Source organism: Astatotilapia calliptera, chromosome 17 (assembly GCF_964374335.1).
Source record: "Astatotilapia calliptera chromosome 17, fAstCal68.1, whole genome shotgun sequence".
NCBI classification, from domain to species: Eukaryota; Metazoa; Chordata; class Actinopteri; order Cichliformes; family Cichlidae; genus Astatotilapia; species Astatotilapia calliptera.
Genome location: NC_137438.1, coordinates 8386941 through 8406952, shown reverse-complemented (window position 1 = coordinate 8406952; position 20012 = coordinate 8386941). Strand labels below are relative to the sequence as shown.

Genomic DNA, 20012 nt, shown 5'->3' with positions numbered 1-20012 from the left:
GGCAGAGTTAACTGAATAATTTCATGCGTGTATATATTTTATGCCCAACCGGGCAGCGCATGATGTTCCATATGTTAATGCTTCTAGAGGCAGACTCGGGTGAACGTGGTGCAGAAATAGCTCCTCTTTCCTCTGTGTTCCAAATATCTCTCTCTCCTTTCCATCCTTTTTATATCTGGCCTTGTTCCCCATTTCCTCTCCGAAGTAGTACCCATCATTTCTTATTCTCCCTGGAGAGTCTCATTCATTTCATGTGTGTGTTTGTGCGTGCATGTGCGTGTATATGTGGTGACTTAGTGAGTGTGTGGTGGGCGTGTGATGTATGTACATATGGTGAAATGATAAGTGAGGCCGCTTCAGCCCATGTTAATTAGTTTAGCGTGTTCTAGTCAGATTAGTCGAGCGCAAATTGGTGGCGAACTGTCACACAGTGTTGGAGAGATAGAAGGGCGTGAGGAAGAATGACGAGAAGGAACAAGTGAAAGGAAAAGAAGAAGCAAAGATAAAGAAAATTAGGGAAAAACCTCTGGAGAGATGAACTGCAAAGTAAGTTTTTTTTGTTTTTTTTTAAAGAGAACAAACCAAGGACATAAAGGTTAAAACTGTGAGATAAAACAGATAGAGAGCCTAAAGACTGAATAGTTTTTCTTCCTGCCTCTGGTAAAATGCATGCAAGTACATGGACTGAAATGTCAGCTTAGCCTTTGTTGTCACTCTCTCTTTTTAACAGAAAAACTTGCAGCTTTTGAAAGGGGTAAACTCGTCCTGATTCAAAGAAGATAGTGAATACGTCTGACAGTGTTACAGCTCTATAGAAAAACCACTGCTAAAGGACTAAATTACCAGGTTTACAAGATGTTGGCTATATATAAAAAAAAAATCCTACGGTGTTTAGCCTTACAATAATATTAGCCTCGCCCTATTGCAGCGTACGCTTGCTATAACCAAAGAATGTTCTCATGAGTTCTTATTACTCCTTTATCTGTGTCTATTTAGAGTAATCGTGATAATAGAAGTTCAAACTTGAGCCCAATACCCAGGAAAATAATAATGTTTCAGTTCAATGAAAGTAAAAAGACTAAATTATAAGGCTCATTTATTTATTTTTGAATGATAATAATAATAATACTGTATTCAGCTACAACTGTTTCTGTGCTTCTGGTGGCTTGGCACCATATTTAAAATGCTGATCACTTATTGGTAAGATAGGCTGTCACTGTTTCTGTCTTGTTGCTTCTAAGAGAGACCTTTCATATTTTTAGACACAGATAATTATGGAAGCCCGTTTCTGCCACAAAAAAAGAAAAAAAAGTATCCATAACTCGAAATTTTGAGCCATTTTCTCGAAATTTCGACTAAGTCGAAATTTCGAGAAAAGTAGCTCAGTAATCTACGTGAATGACGTCATTTCCTAGTTACCCGGAAGCTGAAGCCCTCAGCTACAAATGCTACAGCTAAGCTACCAGTATTACAGCCAGTCATGAATGCACAAATTGCTGATTATTTTCAGTGTGGTTTCACAAATGATGAAATCCTCGTGTTATTAGCTGAATCACATGATGTTACTATCAGCAAACGTACTCTCGAAAGCGCCAATTTGTTGCGACCCTGTTTTGAGTGCGCATTCCACGTACATTACTGATTGGCAGAGCTAACTAGAAATTTCAAGTTACTTTTCTCAAAATTTCAAGTTAATAAATCGAATTTTCAAGAAAATACGTCGAAATTTCGAGTTAATAAGTTGAAATTTTTTTGAAAGTACGTCAAAACTTTGAGTTATAGATGCTTTTTCTTTTAGTGGCGGAAACGGGCTTCCACAGATAATTGTGTTTTCCTGTTAAATTAAAAATCTCTAACAATGGTACAGACTTATAGACTGATAAGTTTTGTTGCCCAGCTTCAACATTAAGGTTATCGTGTTAGTAGCAGCTACCTGATGCATTAAGAATAACTTATCAGACAGCTAATTTGAATAAGTAATAGTTAAACAGCTCATGTTGCCATGTGCACCAGCCAGATTAGTGTTCGTGGTAACTGTTTGATATTTGAATGTTGTTTAAAAAGAAGCTTTATTTACTTCACAAAAGTCTTCATATAGACAAAGCTGTCCGTATTTATGATGCATCTGATAAAATAAAATTGCATCAATTAGCATCCAAGTATCATTTTTTTGCCAACTCTACCTTAAAAAACGAAAACAAAACATTCTGACATTTTCAGAATTTTGGTTTTGAAAGGTTTGGTAAGTATCAGTTCTGGTGACCTCCATATAGTCCTATGACTGTTAAGATAACATAGGCCAGACAAAAAAGTCTAGAAAACAGGAATGCTCCAAAACACTAGCTCGTAGTGGTTTTAGCTATTTCAAAAAAAACCGTCTGTTTCTATTTTTGAACATGGGCTATCTGTTCCTAAGACACTGTTGTTTTAGTGATTAGAAGTTGCTTCTAGAAGTTTCATTATTAACACTTATCAATGTTTGTCATATATGGATTTCAAATTAAAACTTTTTAAGCCTTCATTGTGAGTAGTGTGACTATACAGTATGTTCTTATAGCAGTTCGTGAAATAGTCAATTCAGTTTGATTAGGTTTTATTTATATAGCACCAAATTACAGCAGCAGTCACCCTATGGCAGGTGTAAAGACCCCCGAATAATTGAAATAAGAAAACGCCAACATCCAAATGATCCCCTTGTGCGCAAGCACTTGGAATCATTGGGAAGAAAAAACTCCCTTATGACAGGAAGAAACCTCCGGCAGAACCAGGCTCAGTGAGGTCGTGACCGGTTGGGAGGGAGGAGTCACAACCTTTAGTCTACTGATTTGTGTTCCTGAACATTAACATGATTTCCTGAGCATGACTTTTGATCAGTCTGCTCTCATATGTTCTTATTCATGTATACAAAGTGAATACTGTCAACTTGTAAAGCGCAACAAAAAGTCTGCATTTGGAGCTTGAAAATAACACCCAAGTTTGAGACACATCACTTGTAAATACACAAGAATATGTTGTTTGGTTAAGTGTAGGCATTTATCTCAGTCAGGTGTAGGCACTGAAATGGATTTTTCTAGGGTTCAGGGTTAGGTTAAGAAAAAGATCAGGGTTTGGTTCAAAATACAACATGTGCCATTTCTTCTAAAGCTTTGTTTTCTTCTTTGCCACAATGATGCCTCCCTGCTTTCTCTTAGCAAAATATAAGCTGCTGTGACAAAATATACTTCCTACCAAAATACTCTATTTACAAATTCGTGCTCGCTGACACAAAAAAACGTGGCAGTTTGTGTCCGTGAACACGGGAAAATAAATAGCTTCTTCATAAGCAGTTGATTTGAGCTTTTGTTTTTGTTGACTGAGATGTAATACACAGTACTGTATATCACATATCCTCACTAGACAGGGTGACTGGACGTTCCCGGAGTCATTGGTTAGTTGTTGTTCTGAGACAGTCCTCATTCAAAGGACCAAGTCATTTGTAATTCTTATTGTATAATGATGGTTTGAGTACACAAACCAAAGGCAGACTTGAGGGACGTGGCTTAACACTCTCTGTGAAGGCTTTTTGAGCTTAAGCAGTGATTTAAAGTGTCGTGGGACAGAGCATGTCCTGTCTGTCTTCCTCAAGCTGGCATCTTTTTGGTGTGCTTTTCTGCCAATCAGCTGATAACAACTTGGCAGGAAGCTGGACTCACTATTAGAACAGATGGTCATCTTTTTGTGTGTGTTTTTGTGCGTGTGTGTAAGGCCACAGAGATGGTGTTTATTTTACACCAAATCAGCATATTGTGCAAACCATAAGGCAAAATTGGCTCAGCATCAAAGTACATCAAAGTGCGTGTGTGTTTGAGTGCGCGTGTCTCTTTTAAGTCAATATTCAAGAGCCATGCTTGAAATTCACCACACTACAGATGTATGCACTACCAATGAATACACACAAACATCCCCTGCTGTGAACTTTAACAATGCCCTGAGCTTTTCAAACCCAGGGGCTTTTAAAACACTCGCACAAGCACGCACATACTCATGCAAGTTTTTAATAATTGATCAGTGAGCCTGTTTGCCAGCTTTAGACAATTGCCATCCGCGTGGTCACTGTGTGACTCCACACAGCTGGCAAAGGGCACAGGTGGAAAAAAGAGAAGAGCAATCTCTTGCTCTTTGTCCGCTTTTAACACTTCATCTCCGTGTTGCTCCGACCTTTACTCCTGTCTCTAGAATGTTCTGTTTTGCTATTCCACTTTATTTCAGATTTCTTCCTTATGTAGGAAGAATTTTCTGCACGATTTGAATTCATTTTTTTGCTCTAAATCTCATATCCTAGTAATCACACACATCACATAGTTTATGTAATCAAATGGAAAGTACTTTTTTTACATTTAAATTAAATCATCAAAAATAAAATGTAGTCATTCATATGTGAATATTTTTATATATTTACAACAAATCTGGGCATGTTTGCCTAAGAATGTAAACATAAATATATCAATATATAAATCAATAACCAATTACTAAAGTCCCAGGATAAAATACTGCTATGTAATATACCAATTAAATGTAAACTGTAGAAACAATATATCACTTCCCATGACTCAAGAACTATAATTTCTCCTGTATTCTAAAAAGTTTGGAAAGAAAGTACTTCTGGACTTCTTTAGGTTTCACGAAGACTTTTAACTCTCAACCAAGAGGCTTCTACAGTTTGCTTTCTTTCCAGTCTCCATAAACTTCCATGACCTGCATGTCTGAGAATCTACACACAGTTTCTCTAAATATCTGTGTAGGTTCTAAATCGTTGCCAGTAGAATAGCCTGTCTGCAAACGGCGACTGCAGAGTGTCATTGTTGTTGAAGTTCAGTATGCTACATTGCAGATTTCCTGCAATACTTTGGCCCGAGACTCCTAATATAAACGAGGCAGCTCGACTTGTGTACCTGATTTGTGGCATAATTTGCACAGTACGGTTTCCTGGTCTGTGTCAGACTTTTCATAACCAAATCATGTCCAAGCTAGAGAGATAGCCGTAACTCCTCAATTTGTTTCAGCTGGTCATTCAGTTTGGAGCTGCCCGGTTTTGTCTCAACTTCACAGGAAATGTTGATATACTCTATTGCAAACGTTATCCAATGCGATGGGAAAATAGTGCTGTAAACAGTGTATTTTGTCACAGCCTGAAATAAATGATAGAGTATAATAAGTTTACCATCCGATATATTTCCACATATATGTCCACAAAAGATTTGTATAGCATACTGACCTTTGCCTGTGAGACATGCAGCAGCCATCACCAACTTTATCATACTACTTGAAATGTGAGTTGGATGCTGTTGAATACAATAGAAACAACAGAAATGACAGAATAATGGATTGTTGTTTATCCTACTTGAGTCAGTATTTTGTTCTTTTCAGCCTGCACAAAAACACACAAACAGAATTCACTGACATATGCCGGGTTACCAGTTTAAAATCCTTTGACAGAGAGAGAGACAGAAAAGGATAACTCTACACAGGGGTATCCAGAGATAAGTAATGGAGAGAGGTAGCAAGACTTGTTGCCATGGTGACACGCCCCATGTGTATGAGCAAGGTTTCTGAATAAATGACCTTGACAAGCCAGATGTCTATCTGCTTATTCAACTCAGAACAACACACACACACACACACACACACACACATGAAGAGACGCTGACACTCCTGATGAGATGGCTTTAAAGAAAGGCAAATGTCTGGGTGTAAAGAAAACAGACAAACGAGGCAGACATCATTATTAGAAACTGAATGCGGGAGATGTATGTTTTTACAGGTGAGAAAGTAAGCAGGATCAGAAGTTCTTTCAGGCTTTCTTTTCTTCATACGAGAACTATGATAGTCTCCCAGAAAAGACTGTCCAATAGTCCGTTCCATTATCTACATTAGTAGAGTCATGCACTTACTATGAAGGCCAGCTTTTCTTTCCAGCTTTGTGTAAGGCAGTATAGGGCAGCTATATGCACTTTGCCATCTGATACTACAGGGATTAATTACGCTTGCTACATTCCTAGAAGTATTTCATTCTTGCTGAGGGTGGTCAACAAACTTCAATGATCCGCTGACTAAACTGCAGCTTAACTGAGGGAAACGGTGGTAAATAAGGTTATTAATAAAGAACATCCTTTGCATGCCTGTTTTGATTATGGTATGTGATCTGACAACCATTTAGCTTGTCATGATTATGGACATAGCTAACGACTGCTTTGATTATGAGAAATGTTGGTCAAAACCTAAATGTTGGTCAAAACTTAAAGGTTTTGACCAACATAAAATTAAGAACCTTACCATTCCTGTTTTAATCAGTTTATACTATCTTAATATGCGATCACATTTTCTTGCTCTACTTAGACATGATAAGGATGCATTATAATAAAAAAAAAACTATAAAATTCTGCCGTGTAATACCTTGAATAACCCTTACGATTACATATCCCAGATAGCATAACAACACTGACTAAGTAATGTATACTGATTATTGGTTCGTGGCTAGCAAGCAGTACAGTTTAAAGTTAATGAGTACTTTTAGATCCTGCTAAGTGCTTGTTAGCCTCCCTGGTATCGGCCTTAGTATTTTAGTATGTTTGCACTGTTTATTGAAATGTGTTTTTGGAGTTTAACTGGGAATTTTTGGGATTTCATATTGCGTTATATAACAGCAATGCTGCTAGCCTCTAAGCTGTTCAGTGCTAGCTAGCTGCTAAGCACTTCTGGGTTTGTTTGGGCAGTTGGTGACATACTTCCCTTTCTCTAAATCTCTGCCATAAAATTCAAATGTTGGAAAGCTGTTGGCAGCAATAATAGAAAGATTCAATCAAGTGTCATTTTTCTTTGCTTGTTACAAATAACAAACACAATGGATTTCATATTAATAATGGCATTAGATAGCAGAAATGCTATCTAATGCCTCTGTAAGTTCTAGATGTAAACTGCATCCATCTCTTATATACTTTTGGACCAGCTATGGCCTTTATAACATGATATGAAGTACTCCTTCTGTAGTTTCACAACGGTATGTTGGTCATGTAGAAAGTAATTTATAGTAAATTAGGGAGACAAAAACACTTTCCTTTATTGTAAATCATGTTAGAGCAAAAGCAAAACCAAGAAACGATAATATAACACGTCTGTGGCAGCAATTCAGCAGAGCAGTACTGTAGAAGCATTGAAATGAAAGAATAAAAACAGGATCAGTGTGTTTCTCTTCACCTTATACTCCCAATCTACATTTTCCCCTTTGTTCCACTTTTTCCCCAATGCTTTTTTATTTTTGTCTCTTCAGACATTCCTTTTCATTCCTGACCCTTTCACCTACTGACATTTGATGAAGTGAAACCCTAAGGATTTTCACTTGCTTTCTACTTTGTCTCACTTACTTCTGACACTCGGTTCATTTTATCATTTGGACTTTACTAAATGCCTCCTTGCACACTCCTCTGTCTTCCACCATAAATCTATGAAACATTTGCATTTTAGTCTTACAGCGCCTAAAGCAGCTCAGGGATAAAGTAAACATTCATTACAGAGAAAGAAGGAAAACAAAATGCTAAAGATAAATCAAGACTAAAAAAAGAGAAAAGAAGACTAAAAAAATTCATTTGGTTTGCCTAAGCCTTTTGGCAGAGTTTTCATTTCAGTCTTATTCTTCATTTCACACCTCTCTGTTTTGGCTTTTACTTAAAGTCATACTTCAGAAGGCATTTACATTCACAAAGAGACACCTGTGACATCTCACGTGCAAATTAAGAACAGTAATCCTTCTAGGACAGAGTACTCTTTTTTTTTTTTTGTGTCCCGTTTGGATCTTTAGCCATCAGAATTGTTGTCTTAAGGCCAAGAAAGATGCCAAGCGGATTTATTTTACCAAGTGGATCATCATGGCCTTGCCATATTGGTCCATTTGATTGACCTTTATTATAATTATGAATTTATTTTATTTTCAGTTGCTACAAACGGGACAGACATGACTGGGGGATAGGACAGGGAGAAAGAATGAAAGAAAGAGAGGGAGAGAAAGAAAACCAAAGGGGAGAAGAGACGGTGAGAAGGGGGGGAAGAAAGAAAAAAAAACCCAAACAACAAAAAAAAAAAAAAACAACTGGGTCACCTGTATGGAGAAAAAAAACAGAAGAGAAAGCAAACAACAAAGAGCAACATAATAAAAAAAAACAGCACCATCACAATAAACTAGCTAGCAGTAGATATCAGTAGATACTAAATAATAAACGATATTGTGCAGCACGCAAGATAGACAGCGCACAATGTGCTTTGAGGCAGCAGCCAAGAAAGCTGTAGTCCGCGTCTGTGAACACCCGTGTGTACACCTGTGTGCATACCTGTGTGGATCAGCATGCTTGCATTCCAAAGGTTTCTCCATGTAATGATCTGCTAGAGGGTGTGGGGGGGCCACAGCCCCGTCCTCCAGGGTATGAAGCAGGTATGGAGGAGATCAAAACTCCAGACATCCAGAGGCCCCCAGAACACAAGAGACCAAGGAAGACTAACAGAGGGGCAGCCGTGCCACTGTCTCAGTAAGAGCTGAGGAGAGTCCCAGATGAGGGCTCACTCAGCAGCCGCGGAGCAGAAGCCAGGGGGAGTTGCAGTGACGCGCCCGTGAGCTCCGCCGGCAGCCAGCCGTGCCTGAGTGACCGAGCCCCAGGCCGAGAGCACCCCACCTCCGAAGTGGCCCGAGCGAGCCCCAGGCTCCAGGCCCCGATAAGCGGCCGCCAAGGAGTGAGCCGGTGTGTACCCGGACGCCCACCCCCAGACACAAAGAACCACCGACGCACCGACACCTGAGGGAGTCCGCCACTGGCAGGGGAAGTGGTGGTGGGGGGAGATAGGCCTCCAAACCTTGGAGGGCCTGAGATGTCCCCAGAGAGGTGGCGTCTGATACCCAACCTGACATATAGACACAGACATACAGGCACACACAGACACAAACATCCATTCCCACCCTCATGCTCTCATATGCACTTACTCCACACTCAACCAACGTGGAGACAGACATAAAGAGACGCTGTACACACGCTCACACTCCCCAAGCGTACTCTACAAACCGGGTCTAGGTACCCTTGCCCCTGGAGGGGGGAACTGCACCCAGACCCAGGTGGTGTTACCCTTTTCCCTGCGGTGGGGAGAGGCAGAGTAGGACAGAGTACTCTGACGCAACTTGCTAACATATTAACATGCTACTTTATCTTCCGACTGCAAGTTCAGTTCTCGTGGCTTTTTCATATTTTCTTTTCTTTACGTATTTTTTTAAATACGTATTTATGAATTTAAATTCATAAACGTGTACATTTGCTTCAGAGAGCCAGTGATGTGATTGTACAGCAATGCTTCTGGTTGATGACATCATGTTCAGGCTGTTGTTGAGCTTTGTTGAAATTAAAAATGCATGTCAATAATTAAAAATGCATTGGTTAAGAAAAAAGGGAGGGGGGTGCATGCATCTATGACATCAGAAAGGTGCTGTTTGGTCATTTATCCACCGTGAGTTTGTGTGGCTTGATTGAGCATGCATAAAGACATGTAGGACGGCAGTGCTTTAAGCCTTCCTGCTGAACTGAACCATGTTAAGTTGTGTCAGATGTGTGTATTAACACTTGGGAAATGCAAATGGCGCTGCGTATAAAAGCTAAGACGTGTAATTTTGTACAAATTACACGTCTTAGTAATTGGTCCAGCTTTACCTGCCGTGTCACATCAGATACTTTGCACAAACAGCAGCACACATCCAGCGATTGTTAATATCTATATGTAAAAAAAGAAAGAAAAAACAAACATAACAGATTTATTATTAACCACAATTCTTTTGATTTTCGTATTCACCCACCAAAAAATGTCGTTATGTTCACCATGTTCATGGTTTTGTTTCAAGTGTCACGTTCAGTGTACACCACACGTACGGGACTTAATGGTCACAAAAGTTTGTAACTGCAGTGGAATTTCTTTTTATGCATTGGCTGCTTTTTCTTTCATCTCCAGTCCAGTCCTTGTATTTGGCTATTTTCAGAAGAATGCTTTTCGTTTGTTTGTTTGTTAGTTGGTTTGGACACGTAACATTAACCTATGAATCATTTGAATATAAAGCGACCAACTATTAACAGAAAAGAACCAAAGAAATTATTTTAAATTGTATCTTCAGTATCTTTGTTACTAGTATTCTGTCACAAAAACACACAATTTTTCCCATTTTCTTTAGTCAAGCTATGAAAAATGCAAAAAAGCGAATAGTTTCACTGAGATAAAACTGTATTTTTGCACCAACAAGATTCTTTGTTATTTGCTACCAGAATCCTGGTAAGAGTAAAAGTAAGAAAACATAATTCCAAACAGTAGCTAAAAAACCAACAACCCCTCGGCCCCCAGATACTTTTAAGCCTTCTTGCTTCCTCATGCATACTTTCTAGTTCTGTTAAACAAGGCCACTAACTCTGCAGCCAATATTAAACTGGCACTGACTCTGAAGTCCCGTGTCCGTATCTCTATGCTGCCTCCAGCAGTATTTGAAACCTTGAGATGAGAGCGCGTATCCAAGCTGAATAAGAATAATTATTATCTGGTCAGCAAGAGCCAACTCTGGATACATAAAAATTGGATAAAGTAGGGTATCATCCTTAAAAATTCCCACTACGTGTTTCATGTCATGTCTGACCCATATTAAAAAGAGCTAGAGAAGAAAACGATAATCCAGTTTTCAGTTAATCAGCACAACATGATTCTGTGTCACTGTGCACAAAATGTTTTTGTGTATCTTGTCAGAACAAACTATTTTGCAGCTATCCCCAGAAAATCCCCTTCTGTGCTGTGTCAACCTCATAGTACCAATAATAACTCTACTGGCACGCCTGCTTTCTAATACAAAGTTTACCAAATGTGTCACGATCAAGGCAAACAAAAATGCACAGAAGCGCGATGCAAACCAACTTAGAGTGTGTTGTTCTTTACTCTGAGTCACACGTTGGTTTTTATGTGTTTTTCCCGCTTCTTTTTTTCCCCGCAGCTTGTCCTCAGGGCACCTTTAAGTCATTCCAGGGGCCAGGACTGTGTCAGCAATGTCCACCCAATAGCCGCTCCACTATCGAAGCTGCCACCCTCTGTGGTTGTCGGAATGGCTATTACCGAGGAGACATGGACAAACCGGAGGACCTGTGCACCAGTGAGTCAGCCTTTTTTTCTCCCCATCAGACACAATAGATAAATCTTTCAATATGAGCTTCAAGATGACCAACACATGTTTGCGAAAGGCAGGATTTTGGATGAAGCAACCAATAGCTGACATACTCGAGCGTATCAGTGGTTGACACCATCGACAGTCCAATATTTCATCATTAAGTTAAAGGCCAACATCTGCTTTGATTTATCATTGCGCCCCTAATTCTCTGTGCCTCGTTCAGAGCGCTGTAGCATCCCTGTCCTCATTAGGGGATTTGGGGAGCGGTAAGTAATAATGCTGCCACATTCCTCGGGCTTTCCATTGAAGTGAATATGTGTTTAGTGTGTTGAAGAGGCTATATTGCTATGCAAGATGAGGCACAGAGAGTTTGAAAAATGGAGCTCTCAATTCCTCAGAGAGATGGTGTAAGTAGGTTGAGACATGAATCATTTTGGACTGCATGCAGTTAGTCTGTGTGTGTGTGTGAGTGTGTACCTGTGTGCTTGTACATGTCCAGGTGACCTGAATACAGCTTTATGTTTTGGGGCGGGGGGTTAAAAAGCACTGGTTCATTCATAGTCTGGCCATATTTTGCTGTCACAGAGTCGTGAATGAATTTGCAATGCTGCGTCAGAAAAGCAGAACAATGTTGACGGTGAATATTGCTGATCGGCCCCACATTTTGCGTTATTTTCTTATGCACTGGCTGTCACATCTGCATTCCTTTTGTATGTTCGTCATTTCATATATTTGAGGAATTGGCGCTTTGCTCTGGTTTACACTAATCAAATCAAACTCAGAAACTGGACATCTTTTCAGTCGCCGTCCTGCATCAACAGTGTTAAATTCTTGTGACTGACAGAATTTCTTGACCTTTTTTTTTTAATCCTCTGCAGTCAGTAGAGTTCACTAAAAAAATGCTGAACACAAGCTTTAGTTGAGTCTGCAACTAAGCCTCATATGTTAGCGGCATAACAGCAGGCAAGCAATACAAAAAACCATCAGTCTTATAACTTCATGTGTGGAAGAATAAATGTTTGCCAGGTATGAGTCAATCTTTTCTTTTTTAATGAGTGGCGGTGCATAAGGTCGGCAATTAGTGAGACCCTCTTACAAAGTGCTAAGAGCGGGTTTTCTGGACTGAAAATAAACAGCTGTATAATAATGGCTGTCTCTTTGCTCACCTCTGGGATTCTCCCAGCACAGTTGTCATTTATACAAAAAGTCCCACGATGATCACTCAGACTATTTTGTGGTTTCACCACCATGGATCTTACACAGACAGCAAACATCAATTTGCTGATGAAAGCTCGGTTTGTGGATCCCAGTCAGGCACTCAATAGCTTTTCAGTGAATGGACCCACAGTATCCACACCTCATCCTAACCTCCACATGTCACATTAGGTCAGGAGTCCAACCACCATACTTTCTTTTTTTCCCCTTTCTTTTTCTAATGGTTTTGATGTTCACAGATTTACATACTCTGAATTCATTGACCGGGGTCAGACTGTCAAGTCTGAGTTCCACGGTAAGTCCTGAGACAGCAAAGAGAAAGTTTGTTGAACATCCTGAACTGTAGTGAACCAAGCTTGTGGTTGTTGTCCCGCAAAATCCAGTCAGCTTCAGGCTGATCAGACAGCGTGGCTCAGTACACTCAAGATTTCATGTCGCAATTCTTTACTCTTCTTTATGAGTAATAAAAACAGGCAAACGCCCTTGTCTCAGCTGATTCACAGAGGATACAGTAAACTTCAGATTAGCAGGGTTAGGGGTTCCAGGCCTGCTCTTCCGGTTTTTCTGGTACAGGTTGATCATTTTGTCTAAACGCCGTTAAGAATGCTGAATGAGAGCTGCTCTGCTCTTTCTATCCTTGAGACTGAACACTGGTATGTATACCTAGTATCCTGTAACCCTGTTTATCGGTTTGTTCTCATGGCATCTTGTTTTCATTGCTGACCTGGATATTTATATGTCTACCTCATGGAGGATGCTCTTTTTACAGCTTCTTCCTTTATGCTGGAAATCCTTCTGTGATCATCCACACCATTGCCTTCTGTATTGATCCAATCTGTCTTATGTTTCCATCCACACCAGTATGTTCTTTAATTTCTGCAAAATTTTCTGTGCTGTTGATTTGTCTACTCTTAGTGTTCAACTTCCCTATTACGTTTTTTTTTTTTGAGGATTACCTGATTTACTTGCATTGAAAACCTTGAAATTGAAACCACTTGTGGGTTCAGTCAACACCTCAAACTCATTGTTGTGCTCCTCAAACCATTCCTGGTTCCTGATGATAGAACCCGAGGTTTCCCAGGAAAACATTGGCCAAATCACACTGTCTCCTCCCCATAGTGAATCCTAGTTCCACGTGTTCCCCAGGTAAGCTCCACAGACACCCACAACAGAAAGAAAATGTGATTCAGCAGACCACGTCTGATGCTCACACCCCCATTGTTGGTGTCTTTGATGGTGGACAAGGTAAGCATGGGCACCTTGACTGGTCTGTGCCTATGCAGCCCCAGACACAAACCTTTTTGGAAATGCTGTGACACCATCACCTAGACTCCATCATTTTGCCACCGTTTGTCAAACTCACTCAAATGCTGATGCCTGCTAATTTTTCCAGCTTCTAACACATTGACTTTGAGGACAAAATGTTTACTTGCTCCTTAATATACCCCACCCACAAACAGGTGCCAGGATGAAGAGATAACCTGTGTTATTCACTTCATATGTCAGTGTTCAAAATGTAATGCCTGAACTAGGGCTGGGCGATATACGATATATATCTCGATATTTTTTTAAGCCATAAAGTAAGAACAAAGAGAGCTCTTAGTCAAAGCTGTGTCCCAGATCTCACACAGGGACTTTTATTAACATACAGCGTTAATAAAACTCGTTAACGCATTGACGCTCTGCAGCCCCACGCACGGGGCGATCCGCGCTAATTGTTTACGGAGATTTGCTGCGTTAATGCAGTTATGGCGTTAACGTCATTTTAACGAGATTAAGCCTGACAGCACTACAATAGTAATCTCCCAATGGTTTCTTTTTACCGACCAGCTCCTCTTTGATAGCTGTGTCCATCTTGTCGTCGCCTGCAGGTGAAGCGATGGCGGAGGGGGAGTTGTGTTCAGTGAAGGAGCGAGGCGAGGCAGAGTAACGTTTGCGTAGAGACAAAAGTGGACGAAAGAGAGGCAAATTATTGGCTCCACAAGTATAATTATAACGTAACATAGACTATATCGATATAAACGATATTGTCACATCTCATATCTCGTATAAAAATATATCGATATATTTAAAAACTCGATATATCGCCCAGTCCTAGCCTGAACGTTGTACACAGCAAAGCAAATAGTCATTGTTTATTTAACACTAGTTACACAGGTTGGGTGTTTTAAAGTCGATGTAGTAATTGCATTGAAAGTTTACTGAAATAAAATGACAGAGAAAATGTTCAAAAATGACTTTGTCACAATAAATATGGAGCGGCTGATGTGGTTAACCTATTCTGACAACAGAGGTACCACATGAAAGCCATCACAACAGTGGCAGCAAACTCAAACTGATGCAGACAGAAGAGAAAAAAAATCGACTTTTTATGTGAAAAGGTGTCAGATGTCAACCTAGTCAGCCTACACAGCTCTGTGAATTACCTGGGTACTTTCAATTCAAGGACAAAAACAAACTGAGTTACAAGTTTGTTTTCTTTCAAGCACAAGAGCCACGAGAACAAGGAGTGAAAAAAGTTCAAAAACAGTGGGATGGAAGTTTAATATAGGAAAGAGCTGCAGTTTATTTGGATTTGGCATGAACTCAATCAGATATAAAATCTGACCAGTGAGATGGAAGAGTGAATGTGTGCTGTGTGGATAGTTGCCTGACAGAAAATCATTTCTTCAGCACGCCTCATGGGCTGCAAAGGTATGGAGGAGTGTGTGTGTCTTTACCCTGTGTGCATATGTAGAGGTTTTCTGTTTGTGGTATTTTTGTGTACAGGTCAGAGCAATATTGTGTAAGCCATTTACAAAACTGTGAAACAGCAGCACAGATTGTGTCTCTAAGTCTTTTGGAACGCTGTCTCTTGTTGCAACAGTAAAACTGGAACTGGAAAATTTATAATGTGATTATCGCCTCGCTTCTTACTTTTCTGCATTTGAATGTGTGCTTGCTGTGAACTCTGAGTGTCAGACACTTTAAAATAATTTGTATTTGTGCTATTTAGATAAAAAAGTAAAATGGAGTGAACGCCTGTGCCAACACACTGTGTTTGTCTCTAATAATCAAAACCCAGACGGGTCTTCTCTTTCCCGCTCTCTCAGTAGAAATGTTTATAAGATGGTGCTTCTTAGATTTTCAGCCCCCCTACTGATTGTTAGCACTTTGATTTCTGCCTCTGAGTGTCTCTTTGAGAAAAGCGCACATGCACATATTCCACAGGGCCTTCTCGGCTGTTTCTAATGACTCTGTGATTTACCATATGCCAAGGTTGAATATCCATTTCATCTCAACTGCTCTTGTTTGGCGTGTGCACTGCAGTGTCTGTGATGTGTGCGAGCAATCAAAGAGACGTGCACCCAGTAGGTTTAACCTTGTGAAAACCCTGGTTGTGTACCCTAAAAGCCCTTAGCTGTTCCTCAGATCACAGAGAAGAGCTAAGAGAAAAGAGAGCGAACCGGCAAGAGAGAAAAGAGATGCAGATTCCCTACTGGCGCTGAGCTATTGGGTCACTTTTTGAACATTGTAGACACTGTTGGCTGAAGTGCAAACTTCCGACTGGGAACTGCACTTGTCAACTTTCCATGTCAGCAAGCAGCCTTGACAGTTTCTACAACCCTCTCAGTATTATACAAGCGGATGCCAATTAAGATAAAGTATTCGACTGCACTGCAGTTGCAGTACGTGAGAACATCGGATGCCCAGAATGGGTAAGAAAGAATCAGAATCAGAAAGGGGTTTATTGCCAAATGTTGAGCAGGTTTACAACATTAGGAAATTGCTGCGGTGCTTCAGTGCAAACATAGTGTCATAAATAGCACTTAAATAGACATGAAAAAATAAAAGTAGGGATAAGAATTAAAAGTGCTACGTAGAAAGATATGTGCATGAGCTATACATGAGATATATACATGAGAATAAGAATTAAGAGTGCTACGTAGAAAGATATATACATGAGTGCAGGTGGTGATCAGTGCCAAACATGGAATGATGCAGTGACACAGCGTAGGGTCATGTGTTAGTGGTGGGAACAGTCATATGGTTATTGTTCATGTGTCCAACAGCAGAGGGGAAGAAACTGTTCTTATGGCGAGAGGTTCTGGTGAGAATGGCACCTAACTTTTATTTTAATTGTCACTGAGTTTAAGAATACTTCCTTGATGATTATTCACATGAATATTAGAGCCCATGAACCCATTTGTTGAGCAGATCAATGATAATTATTTATTCAATGATCAAAACAAAGACCTGATTACGAAAATGTGTCCATCTCCATTTCTTGTTATCTTTTTGTTTGAGTTATTTTTTTGTGGTTTGGTTTTGCACATACAACACATGTCATGCATTTGTCAGTGCATCCATGGATTGCTTTATATCACTGATGTGGATAAATAGTTTAATCAATCATTGCTCATCCTTATTCAGTTGGTAACATTATTCTGTGTTCTTAGGAAAGTTTGAGTAAGTATAATGTTGTTGGATTGGTGGATCCCATATTGATGATTTGCATTTTTCTCTCGCTTGCTGCACTCATGGGAATTGGTGGCAGTGATTGTGCGTGATTCTGGTAAGTTTTGTAAATTTTGTCAAAAGCGAGGCCATTGGAAGACTGACAGTTTTAGCCTTCAGAGTTGTGGGAAGGAGGAAGTGTGTACGGGGGCGAGCTGCTGAAACGTTGAACATCTTGGATTGTGAGATGAAATCTCAGGTCTCAAAATGTGAGCTGGACTTTTATTTACCGTTTATCACCTATGGGTGATAAATGGTAAATAAGAGTCTTCCAAGCATTTCTCACAAGCGTGGCGAGAAAGTAGGCATCAAGATATTGTGAGACACAGGTGTCTTTGACTCCTTTATTTTAGTTTGACTTCTTTATTTTAGCATCAGTGTTGCCGCCATTGGGTGAGACATTTGTGTGTGCATATATATCTGCATTGAGTGTAGGGCTGAAGGTTCTCTCTGGAAGCCAAGTATGGGCTGTTGTTCTTACACCTGTTAGTGTTGTGCATGTCCCAAATGAAGCAGTGAAACAGTGTGGAGCAAATGAAGCAGTGTTTCCTGATGTGCTCAGTGTTCAGCAATAAGCCAAGCACAGTTAGCTAACAGGTGCTTAAAAGATGGGGACTTGTAGGGTTCTGAGTTAGCGTTGCCTCAGGTCCCTTGGTATTTCTGTCTGGTGAAAGAATCACCACCTCATTATGGTTATTACATGATAAGGTGCACAAATCCATTTGGAGTTGCAACAGGAAGTGCATCTGGCATACAAAATCTGACAAATCAAATAAGCGATGTTTCCCTCTGCAGCGAATCCTTGTGATCAGTGAAACTACTAAAAGTAGTGGCTTAGTAGTGCAGTGGTTTACATATTCCAACAAAGCATTTCTGAGTTTGTGTGATGGGGTTCTGGTTGGTCTACAGAGACCATGTGCTTTGTAAATGTGTATACCTTTAAGTTTTTATACAAAAAAATAGGATGTTAACTTAAAAAAAAAGTGTAATTCAAACACAAGTTTAAGGACTATCGAAATTAAGCAGAGCAATGGTGAAGTGCTGGTGGAATTGAACTCTCTGTGGAAGAAATGGGCAGTCTCTGGCCCACAGTTTAGCAATTTTGTCTGGCAGCTGGTCCAGGGTCTCCACTGTGAGTCTCATCTGCAAATTGGGAGTCAAGTTCTTCAGACTAAATGAGGAGCAGACTTTAATCATGTTATTGTATTTACTATATCATTATTCATTGTTGTTGGGGTAAGCACAGAGTAGCAGCAGTGCAACCCATCTGTGGCCTCTGCAAACTGAAGTCCCAGAATAAATTCCAGGGACATGATGGAGGTGATTGTAATTGTCACAATTGCTATTGATATTGACAGTTTGGATAACTATGATTTATCGTACTGCTGAGAAACCCCTCAGAAACTTTGGAGGTTTGTGTGACTGTGCAAATATCCAGTACATCTCTGATAGAGAAACTATCAGAGATGTTTCATCTACTTACCATTGTGGAGCTGAGAGAGCCCAAAGTCAGTGACTTTGAATCTGTAAAGGTCTTGGTGATGGCTGACTAACATCACATTTTAGAAGTTTAGGTCATGGGTTTCAACAAGTGATATAACATTGTCAAACTCTTCATTCCTTGCATAATAAACAATAAGAATGGATGATAACAGTGCTTTAAAAACTAACTTGGTGGAATAAAAAGTAAAGCAGTTCAGAGAAACAGAAGTGTGTTCAGCTTTCAGTACTGAAACGTGAACGTTGTGATAAAACCATTCTGGCATCCTGAGAAAGTTCTACATTTCATTACTTTAAAACATCACAAGTCCAGGCTCTGAATAGATTTAGATGATGAATAAAGCTTACAACTGAGATTGATTTAACGAGACCTAAAAAGTGAAGGGATTCTGAATTTAAATATTGTAGAGAAGAAAAACGTTTCAGTGCAGAACTATATTTGATTAAATGTGTTCATTAAACACAGTAATAATATTATAAATGAACCAAAGTACTGATTTTAGAGCTGATTCAAACATGTTAAGTTCAATTCACCACAATTAACAGCTGAAGGTGCTCAAGATTAACATGTCTGCAGCTCTTTAGTCTTACATTAATGGTGTTTTCGCACTTGGCCTTGTTTTTGACATCAAGAAGAAAAGAAATGTCAGCATTTTTTTTAATTGGAACACAACCAAACTCAGATCCTATCTGAGTCCCCAGTTTTATTTCCGTAATCATTGTGAACATATGCTGCTCTCTTTCTTTCCTACTTTCTTTCTTTCACTGATCAATGTCTGATAAATGGGATTTAGCCTTTTTTGGTGGCCTTGGCTAAATTAGTTATTAGTACCTGTTCCCCCCAGCTGGATGGGGAGATATATTTATCATTAATTAATTTTCAAGACCAACCCCAATGTTTTTAAAAACCTCAGCTGTTAGGTTAGTAAATGTATCTTATGATGTTTTTCACCATTTTACACATAACAAAAGCTTTAAAACAAAACTGCAAAGTTTACATGTGCAATAAAGAACCAGAAAAATGTGAAAGCGTACCTGTTCTACGATCTTATTTGTTTATCTGATATCCATCCACTAATTATAGTTTACAACAGGCAGGTATTCTATCACGTACGTGACAAATGGTAACATTATTTGGTGCTTCCAAATATTATTCACAATTGGTTTCATAGTTTGTATACATCCTGGTAGTATATAAACACCCATGCTCGGTGCAGTGTGGCGGGTAGAAGATTTTCCGGTGGGGGGGGGATTAATTATGCATTCATAGCATGTGGGAGAAAAAAACTCACAGTGGATTATGTGCAGACAGCTTAATATTTCCATGGCAACGTATACTCAGTGGTTACGATAAAACCATTTTAACCATGGAAAAACTCACAATGCATTGAGTATATTTGATAAATCGCCCACCTCTAATTTTAAGAATGGTGGGGCTCTTGCATTTTTATTTCCTTATTTTACCTAAAAAGGCACAAACTTTACTATTGGTTCAAGTTTTGAAATCATAGACAATATTGTGTAAAACTAAGGAAAACACATAATGTTAAATCTAATATCCCATATCAACAAACAACAAATTTCAGTTATTTATTTA

General features: G+C 39.5%; 1 protein-coding gene across 1 annotated transcript in view; it reads left to right on the top strand.

Annotated features, from left to right (window-relative positions):
- Nucleotides 1-20012, top strand: part of LOC145421626 (ephrin type-B receptor 1-like) — a 141224-nt gene that overhangs the window by 46670 nt on the left and 74542 nt on the right. Inside the window, exon 6 of the mRNA XM_080292190.1 lies at nucleotides 11033-11188. Coding sequence (XP_080148316.1) covers nucleotides 11033-11188 — 156 coding nt within the window. The remainder of the gene's footprint in view (nucleotides 1-11032; nucleotides 11189-20012) is intronic.